The sequence below is a fragment of the Pseudorasbora parva genome, chromosome 9 (genome assembly GCF_024679245.1).
Source record: "Pseudorasbora parva isolate DD20220531a chromosome 9, ASM2467924v1, whole genome shotgun sequence".
Lineage (NCBI taxonomy): Eukaryota > Metazoa > Chordata > Actinopteri > Cypriniformes > Gobionidae > Pseudorasbora > Pseudorasbora parva.
The window spans coordinates 23,623,743-23,641,574 of record NC_090180.1 but is presented as its reverse complement, the minus strand read 5'-3'; the positions used below and the strand labels follow the sequence as shown (position 1 = coordinate 23,641,574).

General features: G+C 39.5%; 1 protein-coding gene across 1 annotated transcript; it reads left to right on the top strand.

Moving 5' to 3' along the window:
• Positions 1–6,696: 6,696 nt before the first annotated feature.
• On the top strand, positions 6,697–11,956 carry LOC137089834 (calphotin-like). The gene is made up of 3 exons (XM_067453408.1): positions 6,697–6,748; positions 9,443–10,836; positions 10,919–11,956. The coding sequence occupies exons 1-3, from the start codon at positions 6,697–6,699 to the stop codon at positions 11,954–11,956; spliced, it is 2,484 nt and encodes an 827-aa protein (XP_067309509.1).
• Positions 11,957–17,832: the final 5,876 nt, after the last annotated feature.

The following is a 17,832-nucleotide window of genomic DNA, read 5'->3' as shown; positions in this document are numbered from 1 at the left end:
ATAAGTACAATGTACTTACTGTGTTCAAATTGTATTGCAAAACACCTTTGCTGATATTGAGGTGGGATATGGGTAGAGTTAGGGACAGGTGTGGTGATATGGGTAAGTTTAAGGGTAGGGTTAGGTCTAAGGGAAGTGCCAACTGTGTAATTACAAATGTAGCTACAGAAATTGATTATAGATGTAATTACATGCAGGTATTTTTTAAAATGTAAGTACAATTTAAAAACATGTACACAATAAATGCATTGTATCAAATGATTAATTAAGATGTGAGTACACACTACGTAAGGCCACCTAAAATAAACTGGGTCCCATTTTTTTTATTTAACTTCATTTCTTTACAAACCATTATATGGAAGCAAATAAGATACATAATTCTTTGAAATTTAACAGCCACTGAATACTTATATTATTATATATATACTTAATAATAATAATAATAATAATAATAATAATAATAATAATAATATTTTATATTGAAAAACATTTATCTGAATTTATTTGCTCTGAATTCACTCCTTTGAAATTATTTTACTTTGGAAACCATTCGAAATTAACCTTTTAAATTTGATTGCTCAAATTCAGATCTGAAATTTCAGGTTAATAAATTCAGATCGAGAAATTAAAGTTAAATATTCACATGGTAACATCCGGGCTACCGGATGTTACCATGTGAATATTTAGAATTTATTTCAGAATAGGAAAAACAGTCGAGCGCTGATCGGAGGATGAGCACGGCGACCTGTCTGTCGTGACCCGGTCTGTTGTAGTCAGTGGTCGGGCCTGTGCCTATGCCCACTATGATGACCAGTGCTATGATGCGAAATTCTATAAAAAGGACTTTAAAAACAATCGCATTAACGGGAGAGAACCCATCCTTCAGGCCACAAGTAACCTTGAGACTTTGCCATCTGTTTTATGCATCAGTCATGATAGTGTAGGGGTAAGGTGCGCGGCACTAAGTTTTGACACCATTCGAGCTGCGGTTCGAATCCGCCTTTAAATTAATACTAATTCGATATACTTACTTTTCTCATCATATACCGACTGCTGACTACGTGCTCATCCTCTGATCAGCTCTCGACTGTTTTTCTTATTCTGGGTAGCCCGGATGTTACCATGTGAATATTTAACTTGAATTTTTCGATCTGAATTTGAGCAGTCGAATTAGACTGATGTTTTCTTTGAAAAATATTAACCTGAAATTTGAGATCTGAATTTGAGCAATCAAATTTGATCAACCTGAATCTACTTGATCTGAAATTCTGTAAGTAGATTTTTTTTTTGTATCTGAATTTGTGAGCATTGAAAAATATTCATCGATATTCAGGTTTTGAGAGGTAAATTCGAATGGTTTCCAAAGTAAAATCATTTCAAAGGGGTGAATTCAGAACAAATATATTCAGATAAATGTTTTTCAAAATAAAATATTTCAAAACTAAGAATTATGAATTATCTTTATACATAATAAAGAATTATGTCTCTTATTTGCTTCCATACTATTAGACTTTTATTAACTTTCAAAACACAACTGAAGGTAATTTGAATGAAACCTGAGAGATTTCTGTTTCTTGCTTCATTTAAAGTCCATTCCAACAAAACATTGATCATGAAAACATTGTTAAACTAATCTATAAGAAAAGTTGTTTAATCCAGTGCTCTGAAGAGGGTGCTTCCCAATTCTTATTTGTGCATCCTTGTTTTCTTTCCTAGCATCCTTTCCTTGTGCCTTAGCTCCACCCCTTCAGGATGAGAGGGAAAAGACGCGAGGACGGAGGAACTGAATGAAGTGAAATGATATATCCTCGCTCCCTTTAACGTCACTTCATAGCATTGCCAATGAATGATGACTGCACTGCTGGATTTAGTCAGGATTCTTGAACATTAGAGATAACTATTTATATTGTAGGCCTAAGCTTCAACCTCCAAAAAAATACCACATTTGTATATATTTTATTTAATATTCAGGGTTAGTTCACTCAAAAATGAAAATTAGATGTTTATCTGCTTACCCTCATGCAGTGAATCCAACATGTAGGTGTGTTTGTTTCTTAGTAGAACATAAATGAAGATTAAAAAAAAAACATGCTTAGGCAACGTGCACAAAAACCCTGCTGCTCCTGATGACACATTGATTTATTAAGACACCAACTGATCAGTGTCTTCGATGTATAGAATCCTCATTAGGGCCTGCGTGGATCGGTTGAATGAGGAATCTACATGGTATATTTCTATGAATGTGTCCGTTTGACTTCATCTGACAGAAGTAATAGACGATGGGAAAACTTGATGAGACTTGTCGGTTTATGAGGTAAAAAAATAATAAATACTGTTCTGTTCGTGTCTTAATAAATCAATGTGTCGTCAGGAGCAGCAGGGTTTTTGTGCACGTTCCCTAAGCATGTTTTTTTTGTTTGTATGTTTTACTCTCATAGAACCTTACCCATTCACATGATTATATGACTGGCACACAGCAACGGTTGGAGTTAAAAATCTTCATTTGCGTTCTACTGAAGAAACAAACACACCTACATGTTGGATGCACTGGGGGTAAGCAGATAAATATCTATTTTTATTTTTATTTTGGGTGAACTAACCCTTTAACTTTCATAGAAATTAATTTGAGAAGTTAAAACACATTGCTCAGCATATAGCTCCGTTTACATGAATGCCTGGAGCTGCGAGCTGAGCTCCCTATGCTGGCTGTAGTCTTTAGCCATTGGCCAAAAATTCCTCCGATGATGCAAATATCGTCAATTTGCGTCATCGGAGGAATTTTTCCAGAAATAAAATGCATAAATCTCTTGTCTCAGGGGGATATGAGGGGGGAAGCACAATCATTTGAATATACTCCAGGGTTTCTGATACAAAGCCATATGCTAATAGCTGAAGTAACCCTTTTTTAAGCATCAACGTTCTGGTGTAATGGACTTTCAATGAAGAGGCAGAAATATCTAATTGGTTTGAGCAATGTTGTGAGAACATTTTGACAGTCTGGGGGTGAACTAACCCTTTAGGACAAGCAAACTGGCAGCAAACATCCAACTAAAAGCATTTACACTTCAGGGGCCTCTCTCAAAGGGGCCACCCCAACGTCTTGCCATTAGATCACAATACTGAAGTCACTCACAATGCCTGTTTGAAAAGCAGGCCTGATGTTTCTCCCCACCATACTGTGCTGCTGTTGCCAGGACAGCTAGGTGGGAACTCATGTGCCAAATTTAGTAGAAAACACAGATTGGTGTATAAAAAAAAATGCATAGGTATACCAAGGATTTTGACAGAATATACATTAGTTTTGGCTTAGCGGAAGGGTTTTACCAGGCTCCTTTGAGAGCTGCTAAAGGGTGTGTTTGTGCATTTTGTGTTCGGGTGTCAGTGCGCATGCTTAAACAAATATGTGCGCAGTGCAACACAAGCTCTCACACATGAACACACACTCACATTCATACAATAAGCCCATCCCTTAGCACTCTCTCTTCTTGAACAGAGGAAGCTATTGTACAGCCTGGTACATGGTTGTTGAGTCGAGACTGCCAAGGAGGCTCTGTGGTGCTGTTCCCGCTCCTTTCTTTTACCCTTCTATTCACTCTTTCTCAACAGCAACCAGACACCAGGGCTCTCTGTGCCTTCCATTAGGGGAAACAGCCTTCTGACCAGCGCCCATTCACTGGCTTCACTGGCACAAGGCCTCTTTTTCCTTATGTTGGATGTGGTCATAGCTGGGCAGACCTGGTCAACGCCCAAAGCACACTCTCGTACCACACATATATCTGGAAAATGGAGACTCACACTAGGTGGTTCCAATCCACTGGTTGGATTTGTGTATTGTGGCTACACTTTATTTGTTAAGCTCAGTGGAAATATAGTCTATAAGACGCAGAAAATTCTCATTTGCAGATTCTCAAAGACTTGCCACTGGCATGCAGCACTTTTTTATACCCTAACCAATATCTAAATTTAAATGAATAATGTTTTCATTTTTAAGAGTCCATGTTAAAGTAATTTAGACTGTGGACTAGTTTCTAAATGACTTGATCTAAATGCCAAAAATAATTATATTCTGGTAATAATAATTATATTATAAATATTGGGTTAGAGAATGGTGCTAGCAACACCAAAACCAAGGTTTGATTCCCAGGGAGCTTTGGATAAAAGGGTCAATAAGAGTGTCTATGTTAAAGAAAAGGATTCATATTTTAAAAATTAAGTTTAAAGACCCAATAAAGTGGGAAACGCACAGCCTTATTCAATGTTTTGATATAATTTCCACTGGAATAGTAAGACAGGGCAGGACAAATCGAACAGCTCCTCTTCTATTTTAAAATAGCCAATAGTATTTCGTTTATATCACAACCTGGCCAGAGCCGCTGAACTTGGTAAAGCCGCAGGTTCCTCCTAATCTCTTCCATATCGCTTTTAACTATCTGTGGATAACTCCAATGGATCGGATACCCTTTGTGGTGAAGACTTAAAAATTAACCAGTTATTTTGCCAAAAGATTTATTTTATTATTTTATATCAGACATAAGAGAAAGACACTTTTCTGGGAGATGATCTTCATTCCAGCTTTCTCTGTCTTCCTGGACACCCAGTTTGGATGGAAAATAGAAAATAGTTTGCTCAGACAGAGAAATTAATTACATTACAGGTTGTTTGCGCTATACCTCGTGCTTTCATGCGGTATAATATACCCTATGCATAGAGAAACTTGTTGTCATTGTTGTCATTGTCTTATAGAGAACTTGTGACATGTCATATGCATTGAAAACAACATCATCCTACACAATACTTCCTTACAGAGAATTACACATGTGCATAATTGGAAAACTTATGCTACATATTCCAGTGTTTAAAATGATCTCCTCTCCATGTCTGTCACACTCCTGTGCTCAGACTCATTCTGACTAAATAATAATGATAATACAACTGATAATGAATATTAGTAAAGAATAATAATACAAATGCATAATATTAACTGACTATGAATACTAATAATAAAAAAATAATATTAAACAGTACAAATTTCAATCTACAGTGGTCTGCACAGACTCGCGCATATCCACTCTGTGCTATCATGTCCATGGTCCGGAGCAGACTGCATGCGCATTGTGGTGGTTCAATATATATTCCCTATATATTGCACTGTGACATTTTATTTAATAGGGACTTTTAATACATGTGCCAAGTGTAGCTTGTACAGTCTGCTGATTTACTTTTGTTTTCACTCTGTTCCTGTTTCCATAGTTCCTAATTCCACACAGCTGTTGTTTTTCTTTTGATTACGGTTTTTGTTCATATAAGCCCTGAGTTTCTCTAATTCAGGTGTCCATTGTCATCTATTTTATACACGGTTGTGTGTTTGTTAGTTCTCCAGCGAAGTAGATTTCTATTTTGAAATTTTAAAGAGTGTTTTTGTTCCTATTCTATCATTTTGCACTTCTCTACACCAGTTATTTGGTATAGAAAACCTCTAGCTCTAAACTATGTGTGAAAATGTCTGCTACATCATCTGTTATTCAGTTTGTATATAAGAGCCACAAAGAGTTGTAAGAAAAAGAAAAAAAAACATTCTGCAATGTGTAAATTCTGTGGTACATTAATTACCGAAGCAAAGGGAACAACTTCCAATTTTCATCAACATGTGGAGCGAAAGCACAAAGATTAAGAACTAATATTTTCTGCAAATGCATAAAATCTCAGCATTTTGACAGCTATAGTAGTTTGTTTGTTTTATAAGTGCAAGTAACTTTTTCGGCCCATGGTCATGTTCTCACTTCTATTTTACGTTGTGTCTACCTGGCATTCGCCTAGTGATCGCGTTTTCCAGAAAGTCACATTGCTGCTACATTATGTGTCTCAACCATTATTTTTATATATTTACTGTTTACAAAGTAGGACAAAAGTGTCACATAAAATGAGCATCTCTCCTGAAAATGTCTAACAGAAGGCCGCCCGCCCTCTCTTCCTCAGGCACACTTCTCAAATATAGACACACAAATCCATATTAAACCCTGTGGCTTGTGGCGACACATTGATGTCTTAAGACACGAAATGATCGGTTTCTGTAAGAAACCCAACAGTATGTGTTTTTTTTTTTTTTTACCTCATATCAGACAAATCTCATCTAGGATCTCCTCTCCACCAATCAGCTGGTGTGTGGTGAGCGTTCTGGTGCAATATGGCTGCCGTTGCATCATCCAGGTGGGTGCTACACATTAGTGGTGGTTGAGGAGATTCCCCCTTCTATGTAAAGACTTTGAGAGCCTTGAAAAGCGCTATATAAATGTATTATATTATTATAGTATTCCCCAGCGTCATTACTTCCATCGAAGAAGGTTAAACATATATTCCTTATTAGTGCCTGTGTGTATCGGTCGAATAGGGAATCTATGTAAATATCTCTATGATCGTGCCGCTCTCTTTGGTCTCGGTCTTGACTTGGACTCAACCCTTTTTGAACTCGTTCTCTGTCTCGACTCAGTAACAGTCCTGACCCCACCAGAGTGCCGGCTGGAGGCAGTGATGATGGAGTGAGAGCCCACCGCATAGCCGAAGGGCCGCGGCGAGAGAGACAACCATAGCCCTGGCTACCGAGATGCATCGACAATTTCACTCGATAACGGTATGGGTCAAGAGGACAGAGGGTGAGCGGAGGTGAGGTGACTGAGGGCGGTTTGCAGAGCCTGAGGGATGGCTGGGCTGAAGATGAAGGGATGGAGGGCCAAAGCACAGGTGGGACGAGGTCTGACCCAGGTGGAGCCGACTGAACGAGAGTGCCTGGCGAGGCCGAATCATGGCAGATGGTCCACGCTGGAATCGTGGGTGGGAGGAGCGTAGGCGAGGGAGTCTGGGAGACGGAAGAGCGATGTCCACCGAGGTTGTAGGCGAAGCTGTAGGCTCTACTTACCCAGGCAAAAAAGCATCCATATGATAAAAACTAAGACTAAACATAATCAAATAACATGGATTGGTTTGGTTTTATAAAATGTATTTTTTTTTTTTTTTTTTTTCTTTCTTCATTGTGATGTCAGGATGAAAGAAAGAAAGAAAGAAAGAAAGAAAGAAAGAAAGAAAGAAAGAAAGAAAGAAAGAAAGAAAGAAAGTTCAATATGCATTTTAACAAAGAAATTAAAAACATACTCATCATAGAAGACTTGTATTCAATCCACTGTATGTGAACTGACATGTTTATGTATTTTTAATTAAAAACCAGGCTCAAACATCTGAACATAGATTTGCAGGCCACTGAAGATCATGTGGAGGCCATGTTGTTAATGAATATTTGGTGATGACGGTCCTTGTAAGAGATTTTGCTATAGACTTTGAATGCAAATGTCTTGCATAATAATATATCATTTAATGCTTCAAATATTATATAATAGAATATATCCTCAGTATGGTCCTTGCAGAATGACTTCTCTGAGATAAGACTGTAAAACAAAACTGAGAATTATATGAGAGAACAGACAATGAGTACATGCGTCATAAACAATATGTGATAAGTCACAGTGTGAGTAAAACATAGCCAGCCTCTTCTGTAAAAGAAGAGAAGCTGTTAGACAGCACTGACCCATAAACGTGATGGACAACGACACGAGAGTGAGATAGCATACTGTGCCAGAAATGGATCTAATCTCTTACAATAGCTTTTTAATGCAGTCACTCAGTGTAATAGACCCAGTTTACTTTTCTAGAGCAGTCTTTAGAGCAAAATGTCTGTTAAAATGTGACAAAAACTGTTTTCTTCTTTAACAATGTGTGCTCGCATGGTTCAACATGTATAGCTCTCCATGCATATTGAATCCCCAATTTTATCCAAAAAGATCTGTTTTATGGCAATTGTTTATCTTCACATTTCACACACATTTGACCTATTGTTGTGTTCTCTGTTATTTTGGGATTAATCCCTGAGGTCAAAGAAGCTAATTCAAACCATTATCTGTCCGCCTCTGGGATTTGTTCAAATCAAGAGTGGAATCAAGTGTACTCAGATTACACTGCAAAAAAAAAAAAAAACAGCAGGCTTGTCACTCACAATAATAAATCGCTTCCCATTAAGACAACCATTTTAGGGAATTTTAATATGACTTTCTCATCATTTCTAAACTTCTAAAGATGCCAACTGGCTTATGTCCACACTAAAACAATCAGCGAAATGGCATGTTTTCACACTACACAAATCAAGTTGCTATAGTTCAGTGGTTTAGTCAATAATTCAGTATAATTATTAAATAATTAAATAATTATTAGTAAATAAGGCTTAGTAAATAATTCAGCATAATTCAGTGGCTTAGTAAATATCGCAGTAAACATTAACTTTATGAACTTAATAAAATGTCTAAATATAAAAGAATTTAGTATTTTAATAACAAATTATTTATTTCAATCTGTTTCAAAAACCGCAAATATTACTTAATTTAAATCAAGATTATTAATATTTATTACACACTGAAGAAATTTAGTTAATTTACTTGATTAAAACAATGCAATTTCATTAATAATTAATACAAAACAACATACAGTGACACAATGCATGCCTAAATGTGTGTGGCGTCTGTCTTTGAAACACCTGGTGCCTTGCTTAAAACACATAACTTTATTCCTAAAGATAATGAATGTTAATAATATGGATAATAAAATGTTCTTAAAACCGTGCACTGTTTGTTTATTGGTTATGGAGTGAGGCGCATCAGGACGGCGGTCTGAAGTTCAAAGCACCCACAGAGCGCGAGTCATCTCAGGCTCGAGAAACAGGAAATCGATAACAGGCCAGATGATTACACTTGAATTACTTTTAAATGTTTAATTTTTACTTTTTTTTTTTTTTTTTTTTTTTACTTTTATTTAAAATGTTTGTTACATGAGTTTAAATGTTGGCAGTATTGCATAAATGGCAAAACTGTAGGCCTATATGCTGTATTGTAAACGTTACACTGTAACAAAAATCAGGTCTCCAATTGAAAATATTCTAGTGTCTGATCACATAAAAACATTTCAGTTGGCCAAATTGAATGATTTTTTTTGTATGAAATTGCATCAATTCACAGAAGTTCAATTTGGCCAACTGAATTTTTTTGATGTGATCAGACACTAGAATATTTTCAATTGGAGACATTAATATATATATATATATATTTTTACAGTACTCAACGAAAATAAAGGCCAATGTTTATGCATAAGTGTGGTAGTGTGGAAAATTTTACAAAGGTTTAGAGGAAATTAAAATTTATATTAAAAGTTAACATTACTCATAATTAAAAATAGTTAATATTATTCATAAATATTATTTTTAAATGTTTTCCCCCAATTTTATTCTACTCAATTTTATTTTTAAATGTACCAAATGCAGTTACTCAGATCTACTTAATTTTTGTCCTTCCATTTACTCAGTTCATATGGTGTTTGTAATTGATTGAGCCCGCTCCTGTGAGTGAAGTTCTCGAGTTCATTCCAGAGAAAGCACCACCAGAGCCCGCTCCTGTGAGTGAAATTCTCAAGTTCATTTCAGAGAAAGCAGCTCCAGAGCCCGCTCCTGTGAGTGAAGTTCTCAAGTTCATTCCAGAGAAAGCAGCTCCAGAGCCCGCTCCTGTGAGTGAAGTTCTCGAGTTCATTCCAGAGAAAGCACCACCAGAACCCGTTCCTGTGAGTGAAGTTCTCGAGTTCATTCCAGAGAAAGCACCACCAGAGCCCGCTCCTGTGAGTGAAGTTCTCAAGTTCATTCCAGAGAAAGCAGCTCCAGAGCCCGCTCCTGTGAGTGAAGTTCTCGAGTTCATTCCAGAGAAAGCACCTCCAGAGCCCGCTCCTGTGAGTGAAGCTCTCGAGTTCATTCCAGAGAAAGCACCTCCAGAGCCCGCTTCTGTGAGTGAAGTTCTCGAGTTCATTCCAGAGAAAGCACCACCAGAGCCCGCTCCTGTGAGTGAAGTTCTCGAGTTCATTCCAGAGAAAGCAGCTCCAGAGCCCGCTCCTGTGAGTGAAGTTCTCGAGTTCATTCCAGAGAAAGCACCTCCAGAGCCCGCTCCTGTGAGTGAAGTTCTCGAGTTCATTCCAGAGAAAGCAGCTCCAGAGCCCGCTCCTGTGAGTGAAGCTCTCGAGTTCATTCCAGAGAAAGCACCTCCAGAGCCCGCTTCTGTGAGTGAAGTTCTCGAGTTCATTCCAGAGAAAGCAGCTCCAGAGCCCGCTCCTGTGAGTGAAGCTCTCGAGTTCATTCCAGAGAAAGCACCTCCAGAGCCCGCTTCTGTGAGTGAAGTTCTCGAGTTCATTCCAGAGAAAGCACCACCAGAGCCCGCTCCTGTGAGTGAAGTTCTCAAGTTCATTCCAGAGAAAGCAGCTCCAGAGCCCGCTCCTGTGAGTGAAGTTCTCGAGTTCATTCCAGAGAAAGCACCTCCAGAGCCCGCTCCTGTGAGTGAAGTTCTCGAGTTCATTCCAGAGAAAGCAGCTCCAGAGCCCGCTCCTGTGAGTGAAGCTCTCGAGTTCATTCCAGAGAAAGCACCTCCAGAGCCCGCTTCTGTGAGTGAAGTTCTCGAGTTCATTCCAGAGAAAGCAGCTCCAGTGCCCAGTCCTGTGAGTGAAGTTCTCGAGTTCATTCCAGAGAAAGCAGCTCCAGTGCCCAGTCCTGTGAGTGAAGTTCTCGAGTTCATTCCAGAGAAAGCAGCTCCAGTGCCCAGTCCTGTGAGTGAAGTTCTCGAGTTCATTCCAGAGAAAGCAGCTCCAGAGCCCACTCCTGTGAGTGAAGCTCTCGAGTTCATTCCAGAGAAAGCAGCTCCAGAGCTCAGTCCTGTGAGTGAAGTTCTCGAGTTCATTCCAGAGAAAGCAGCTCCAGAGCCCTCTCCTGTGAGTGAAGCTCTCAAGTTCATTCCAGAGAAAGCAGCGCCAGAGCCCGCTTCTGTGAGTAAAGTTCTTGAGTTCATTCCAGAGAAAGCCGCTCCAGAGCCCGCTCCAGAAAAAAGCAGCTCCAGAGCCCGTTCCTGTGACTGAAGTTCTCGAGTTCATTCCAGAGAAAGCAGCTCCAGAGCCCACTCCTGTGAGTGAAGTTCTCGAGTTCATTCCAGAGAAAGCAGCTCCAGAGCCCGCTCCTGTGAGTGAAATTCTCGAGTTCATTCTAGAGAAAGCAGCTCCAGAGCCCGCTCATGTGAGTGAAGTTCTTGAGTTCATTCCAGAGAAAGCAACTCCAGTGCCCGCTCCTGTGAGTGAAGTTCTTGAGTTCATTCCAGAGAAAGCAGCTCCAGAGCCCGCTCCTGTGAGTAAAATTCTCGAGTTCATTCCAGAGAAAGCAGCTCCAGAGCCCGCTCATGTGAGTGAAGTTCGTGAGTTCATTCCAGAGAAAGCAGCTCCAGTTCCCGCTCCTGTGAGTGAAGTTCTTGAGTTAATTCCAGAGAAAGCAGCTCCAGAGCCCGCTCATGTGAGTGAAGTTCTTGAGTTCATTCCAGAGAAAGCAGCTCCAGTGCCCGCTCCTGTGAGTGAAGTTCTTGAGTTAATTCCAGAGAAAGCACCTCCAGAGCCCGCTCCTGTGAGTGAAGTTCTCGAGTTAATTCCAGAGAAAGCAGCTCCAGAGCCCGCTCCTGTGAGTGAAGTTCTTGAGTTCATTCCAGAGAAAGCAGCTCCAGAGCCCGCTCCTGTGAGTGAAGTTCTTGAGTTCATTCCAGAGAAAGCAGCTCCAGAGCCCGCTCCTGTGCATGAAATTCTCGAGTTCATTCCAGAGAAAGCAGTTCCAGAGACCGCTCCTGTGAGTGAAGTTCTCGAGTTCATTCCAGAGAAAGCAGCTCCAGAGCCCGCGCCTGTGAGTGAAGTTCTCGAGTTCATTCTAGAGAGAGCAGCTCCAGAGCCCGCTCCTGTGAGTGAAGTTCTTGAGTTCATTCCAGAGAAAGCAGCTCCAGAGCCTGCTCCTGTGAGTGAAGTTCTTGAGTTCATTCCAGAGAAAGCAGTTCCAGAGCCCGCTCCTGCTCCTGTTTAATTCAGGTACATAATCTGAGAGTTAATTTTCAGAAACAGACTCGGAAATACTCAGGAACAAACTCTGGGAAAAAGCACTCCTTGTAACAGACTCTGGGATAATACTTTCAGGTAGACTTAGAAATTGAATTCTCTGAAGCAGAATAAGGAAAAATCACTCTTTGGAACATATTCAGAGTTTATATACTTTCAGGAAAGAACTCAGAGCAGTCACTAACTGGAACAGGCTCTGGACTGGATTCATAAACAGTATTGAAATTGAGAAAATGACATAAGAGTAAGGACATGGGAGAGGAGTTCTGAATTGAATGGTGATTAAGAACTTGTTGTATTCAAGTGTTTTTTTTTTTTGTTGGAATGATCAGGAATCATGGAGGACTCCAGGTTTATTCTTTGGGAAAATCTTATTAAATCCAAAATTATATGTATAGTGGCACATGCACTGACAACCATATAAACATAATGAAACATATAATATATTATTGAAGTTGATTCAAGATATAATCTCCCATTCCTAACTGAAATTAGATAATGATTATACTTTATCATTGATAATAATATGTTTGAAATAGTGTCCCACTCATATAACCCTAACTAGACCCATATTAATCACTCTTTTTGTTAAAATCCTTTATATAAATTAAACAGATGATTGGAGTAATGTGTTCTACAAGAAAATACTATTTTCCGTTGTTTGTAGTTCAAAGTTTTATGTTTAATTTAATATATTACTAATGGTTTCCTTAGTAATTATTTGTTAAATGTGCAATTCTTGAATGAAAGCAAATCATACACAATTTTCTTTTGTGTGCGGATGGTTTGTGATGTTTATACACTTAATTAAGTTTATACACTTTACAATTTAGCTGCATGTATTTATTTATATGCATATATTTCCCCTCTAAAATATACCAGTCTCACCAATGCAGATATTATGCAAGTTTGATGTTTTAGACTGCAGAGGTATGTATGAGCAGTTGAGCACTGATTAAACACACACACACACACACACACACACACAGACACACACACACACACACACACACACACACACACACACACACACACACACACACACACACACACACACACACACACACACACACACACACACACACACACACACACACACACACACACACACACACACACACACACACAAAAACACAAAAAGGCACACAAAGCTTTATCTATGTGACACCATGCACCTTGTAGTCCTCAATGGATTTTCCTTATTGACAATTTTGTGCATATTTTTTTGTTTTTTTTTAAGCACACAATAAGTACATAATCATCATTGCCCATGTACCATAGGTGCACAGTGCAGAATGGTGCCACTTGGCACAACAGTCCATTTGCTTAAATCAGAGCACTTTGTTTTTCCAAACAGCAATGCAGAATGTGTGCTACTGTCTTGTGCTCTGTTGGGCCTGCTGGGATGTAGATAAGATATCCTGTCTTGTATATTAATACTACTGTGGGAGATTACATTAACAGACTTATTTTATGATGTAAGGTGGGATTTGTAGGGTGCCATCTGGCCATTCAAAAACACTCTAAGCCCCTTCCCCTATCATCTAATCATGACAAGGGTCTGGAATAGATAAAGCAAAAGGAAATAAAGGAAATCTCCCCTCGCACTCAGATATGAAGTCAAACTTCTACCTAACCTAGCAAGAAGGTATGATCATCAGTCCTTTACAAAGATTAATTTATTAGATGTGTGACAGACAAAAGCCTTCAGTAAATCTTAAATCTAGAATTGTTCAACTGGAAGGCATTTTCTCTTATCAATATCAGACTTGTCAAAGATTGTAGTAAAGGTGAACAAATGTCCATATTCTGCCATTATAACCAATAATGGCACATGGCTGTGTGGGATCTGCTGTGCTTTTAACTTTAAGCTTTTTATATTGTTCAAGTACCTTGGGCAACTGAGATCTGAGCACCAACACGGTGTGGACAACGTTTTTGAATGGTGTGTTAAAAATGCTCGAGATTAATACAAATAAAACTGAAGAGATTATATTTGGTTCACTATTGAACATTCACAGTTGCATTCATTTGTTATCTTGAAAAGATCACATTATAAGTTTTGCATACTGTAGTACTAGTTTTTAGTACCAGTTGTTCCACAACATGGAACAAATGTTTATCTACCACCTTAAAGTCAAAGTTAGCCAGCCCCTTAAGATGCTTTATGAATCAATCTAGAATCATAATTTACAATCATGGCTGGCAAACAATATTATTACTTATAATTATAAAATCATAATAATATTCTGCATAGTGAATATTGTCAAATTGGAATCCCATGATTTAATGGGCTGAAGCATGCCTTTGTGAATCAGCCAGTCCTAAAATTGAATATGCAACTTAATCACAGACACAGTGTCTCATGATTAGATTTTGTTTAGATGTCGTTTCGAATGTTTGTTTCTTGTGCTTCAGCTTTTTTCAGCTTCAGATTTCTATCTAGTAACTGATTGCGTTCAACTGTCTATGTTTTCCCTGTGTATTTTTACTCACTGCTCTGTTCAGCACTTTGTTGGCTCTCATCTTGGTTTGTGTTAAAGTTATTGTATTATCTGCATATTCTTCTGTGTCTATTCTCCTAGTTTAAGTTATTGTGAGATATTCTGCATCATACATTTATTCAATACCACAATATGTGACAGAAGAACTGATCCAAACTTATAAAGAGGGCCGTTTCCTTCAAAACGGCCAAAGCTGAAGAATTATGTGGAGGGCTACCTATAGCCGTACCAGTTGCGATGGGATGATGAGACCTTGAATGAGCTTTTCTGCAGTGGGATGGACAACATTCTAGGCCAGATGCTACTGGTGGATCCCTGTCCTTTCGTGGACTTTGTAGATTACACATTGTGGGAATGTGGATTCTCCCTCTCTGCGGGAGTCATCTAGAACAATGTCACCATTAATTCTGACACCCATCATCCCAGGACTAGCTGAGCCGATGCCCACCACAGACCATGAGCGAGTGCTGCCTAACATTGAGTCAGCCTAAATGTTGATGCACCTTTCATCCTGAGGCCGGAGCCCATCAACAGGTCCAGCCTAGAGTCTTTGGTATTGAATCAGCCCACTCATAGACTTATGGACCAGCTCTCACGCTTATTCCTTCCCCTGAAAGTACTCCAAGTAATCTTCCATCTCCCTCTGTAGAGATTGCGTTTGGGTCAGGGTCCCCCTCGGTAGAAATCGTGTTTGTGGGGGAACTGCAGTGTAAAAAGGGCACTTTCACAACCCAACCACCACCCACCCTTTGTGCACATCACTGCTTGGATCTCCTCTCAACCAGCTAAGCTCTGTGAGACGGATCCCCTGGGTTCACCGCAGGACTGCAGGTCCTTAATTCCACCTCGGCCTGTCAGCCCGTCGGCTACACCTCAGTTCCGTAATGGTCCATCATCACTAGGGCTCCATCAGGCTCCCTCATCCCTCTGGCTCCACCATGGTCCGTTGTCACTCTTGTTTTTCCGTGGACTTCTGGGCCTATGGTTGCGCTTCAGCCCTCAACCTTTTCAACTTCTCCGGGATCCTCCTTCCCTCCAATTCCACGTTGGTCCGCACTCCCTCTGGAGTCGCTTCTGTCCCTTGAGCTGGCAGCATCACCTTGGACCTCCAGACCTGCAATGTCATCCTGGGCGGTTGTCTCTGCGATCTCCGTCTCGCCCATCCAGGAAAGCTGTCAGGACTCTGCCTTGGCTCCTCCCTCTGTATGGTCTGCCATAGAGGACCACCTTCCCAGCTCCTCCGGTTACTCCCAATAATTACCAGTCGCCACCAGATCCCCCTCCCACCCTCCAATGTTAGATTGCCACTTACGGAGTGAGGCCACGCCGTCTGGGAGGGGGAGAAGGATATTATATTTTATATATAAATTATGAATATATTAGGTTTTGTTTAGTTGTCTTTTCGTTTCTATATGTTTGATTATTTTGCTTAAGGTCAGTTTAGCCTTGATTGCTTCTAGTCTTGGTAACTTTACATTCAGCTGTCTATTATGTGTATTTATTCCCGCTCATTTGCAGTGTCTGCTTCTCGCACACATTTAATTTGGCACAGGTTTTAAGCCGGATGCCCTTCCCAACACAACCCAGCAATGAGAGTGCTGGGACACATTCACATTCACTCCAAATAATTTGGCATGTCCAATACACCTGCATGTATTTGGACTGTTGGGGCCTTCTTGCTTCTTGCAGTGCTACCCACTGTCCCTGTTTACATTTGTTTTTTATTTTTTATGTGTTTTTTATGAGTTTTATTTCCATCTATTGATTCTACAAACCAGGGTCATAGGGATGTTGGAGTTTATCATTCGGCCGTTTCCTGCTCTCATCACATTGATGTGGGGTTCCTTTGGGTGCTCTGGTTTCTCCCCACAATCCAAAGACATGGAGGATGTGTGAATGAGAGAAAATACATTTCAAGAGTGTGAATGTGTTTCCATCAATCCAGGATGTTTTTCTCTGCCTACGGCCCAAAATGCTATGATAGGCTCCAGCATTCCTACAACCCAAGGACAAGTTTGGAAAATGGATGAATGTATTTATATATCTTTTTAAAAAAACATGTTTTATTTATTCTTTTATGGCCCCTGGCAGGATGAATTCCTGGAAGAATACCTCCATAGGCACTGAATGATGATGTTTCAAAATTAATCCATTTAAATGTGCATGCAAAATCACTGAATTTGACTTCTCAGGGAATTACAATATAATCTTCATTGGAGATGTCAAGTGTTGCCATTACGAATGGCATTTCTCATAGCCTTTTATATACTGAGATGCAGCACAAATGGAAGATAAGCTGCTACTCTGGATCGATTATGTCTTGGCATCCTTACAGCCCACTGAAATTATGCCAGAGAATTATCATGTTTACAGGCTAGGATTTGTTTAATAGGCCATCAACACATTAAGAGAATAAGATCAAATGACATGCCATGCAGCAGTATTATCATAATACCAAAAAGATTGATTATAATAAAATGAGCAAAACTGGAAATAATCATTTCTATACAGCAACTGTGACAGCATCACATTAACATTAGTGGTGACAAAGCAAAAACTACTAATCAAAACAGTAACAAATGTTCCTGTACATAGATGGAGCATTATACTCTCTGATTATATGATACGCTCCGGAGAAATTCCTGCATCGTTTTGGTTGTATTTCCCTTGTTGTTGACAAAATTTCATGCCACTACACTCACCAACACTGCTGCCAAAATCCAGAATTATGCCAAGATTAATTGTGAGCAATTTGTCCAGAGATGACAGCAAAAACAGCTGCTATAATCACTGTTCAGTATGAGAGAGCCAGACGGGATGGACATGTGTTGGAAAGCGGCAATGTCATATTGCTTACAGATCCACATTCTGTCACAGAGAATATGCCCAGTCTCAAATGGTAATACATGATGATTACATTGACACAGTTTGAACAAAAACAAAATACAAAAACAAATGAAAGTATGAAAGTCCACAAAAATGCCAGACTCCCAAAAACGAAGCCTTCAGCGAAGCATGCACGTCTGTCACTATATGCATAATACACTGGACTAAAGGCAAAATCTCACTTAACACTCAGAGCAAATCCAATGTCCACAAGATACAATACAAACCTGACTGCTCTTGTACTGTGGCAAGGAAGGAGGTAGCCTCTTCAAGATCAGAGAGGATCATTCATAAAACATGATCATCTAAAAATAAAATCCTCTTTTACCATGACTACTTTCTAATCTGGGCCACTGCTTTGGTTGTTTGTGTCAATATATGTTATATCTGAAAAGCACATCTGCATCTGATGATTCATTGAGTGTCTGTGGTGTCAGACAATCTTAATTGTGTG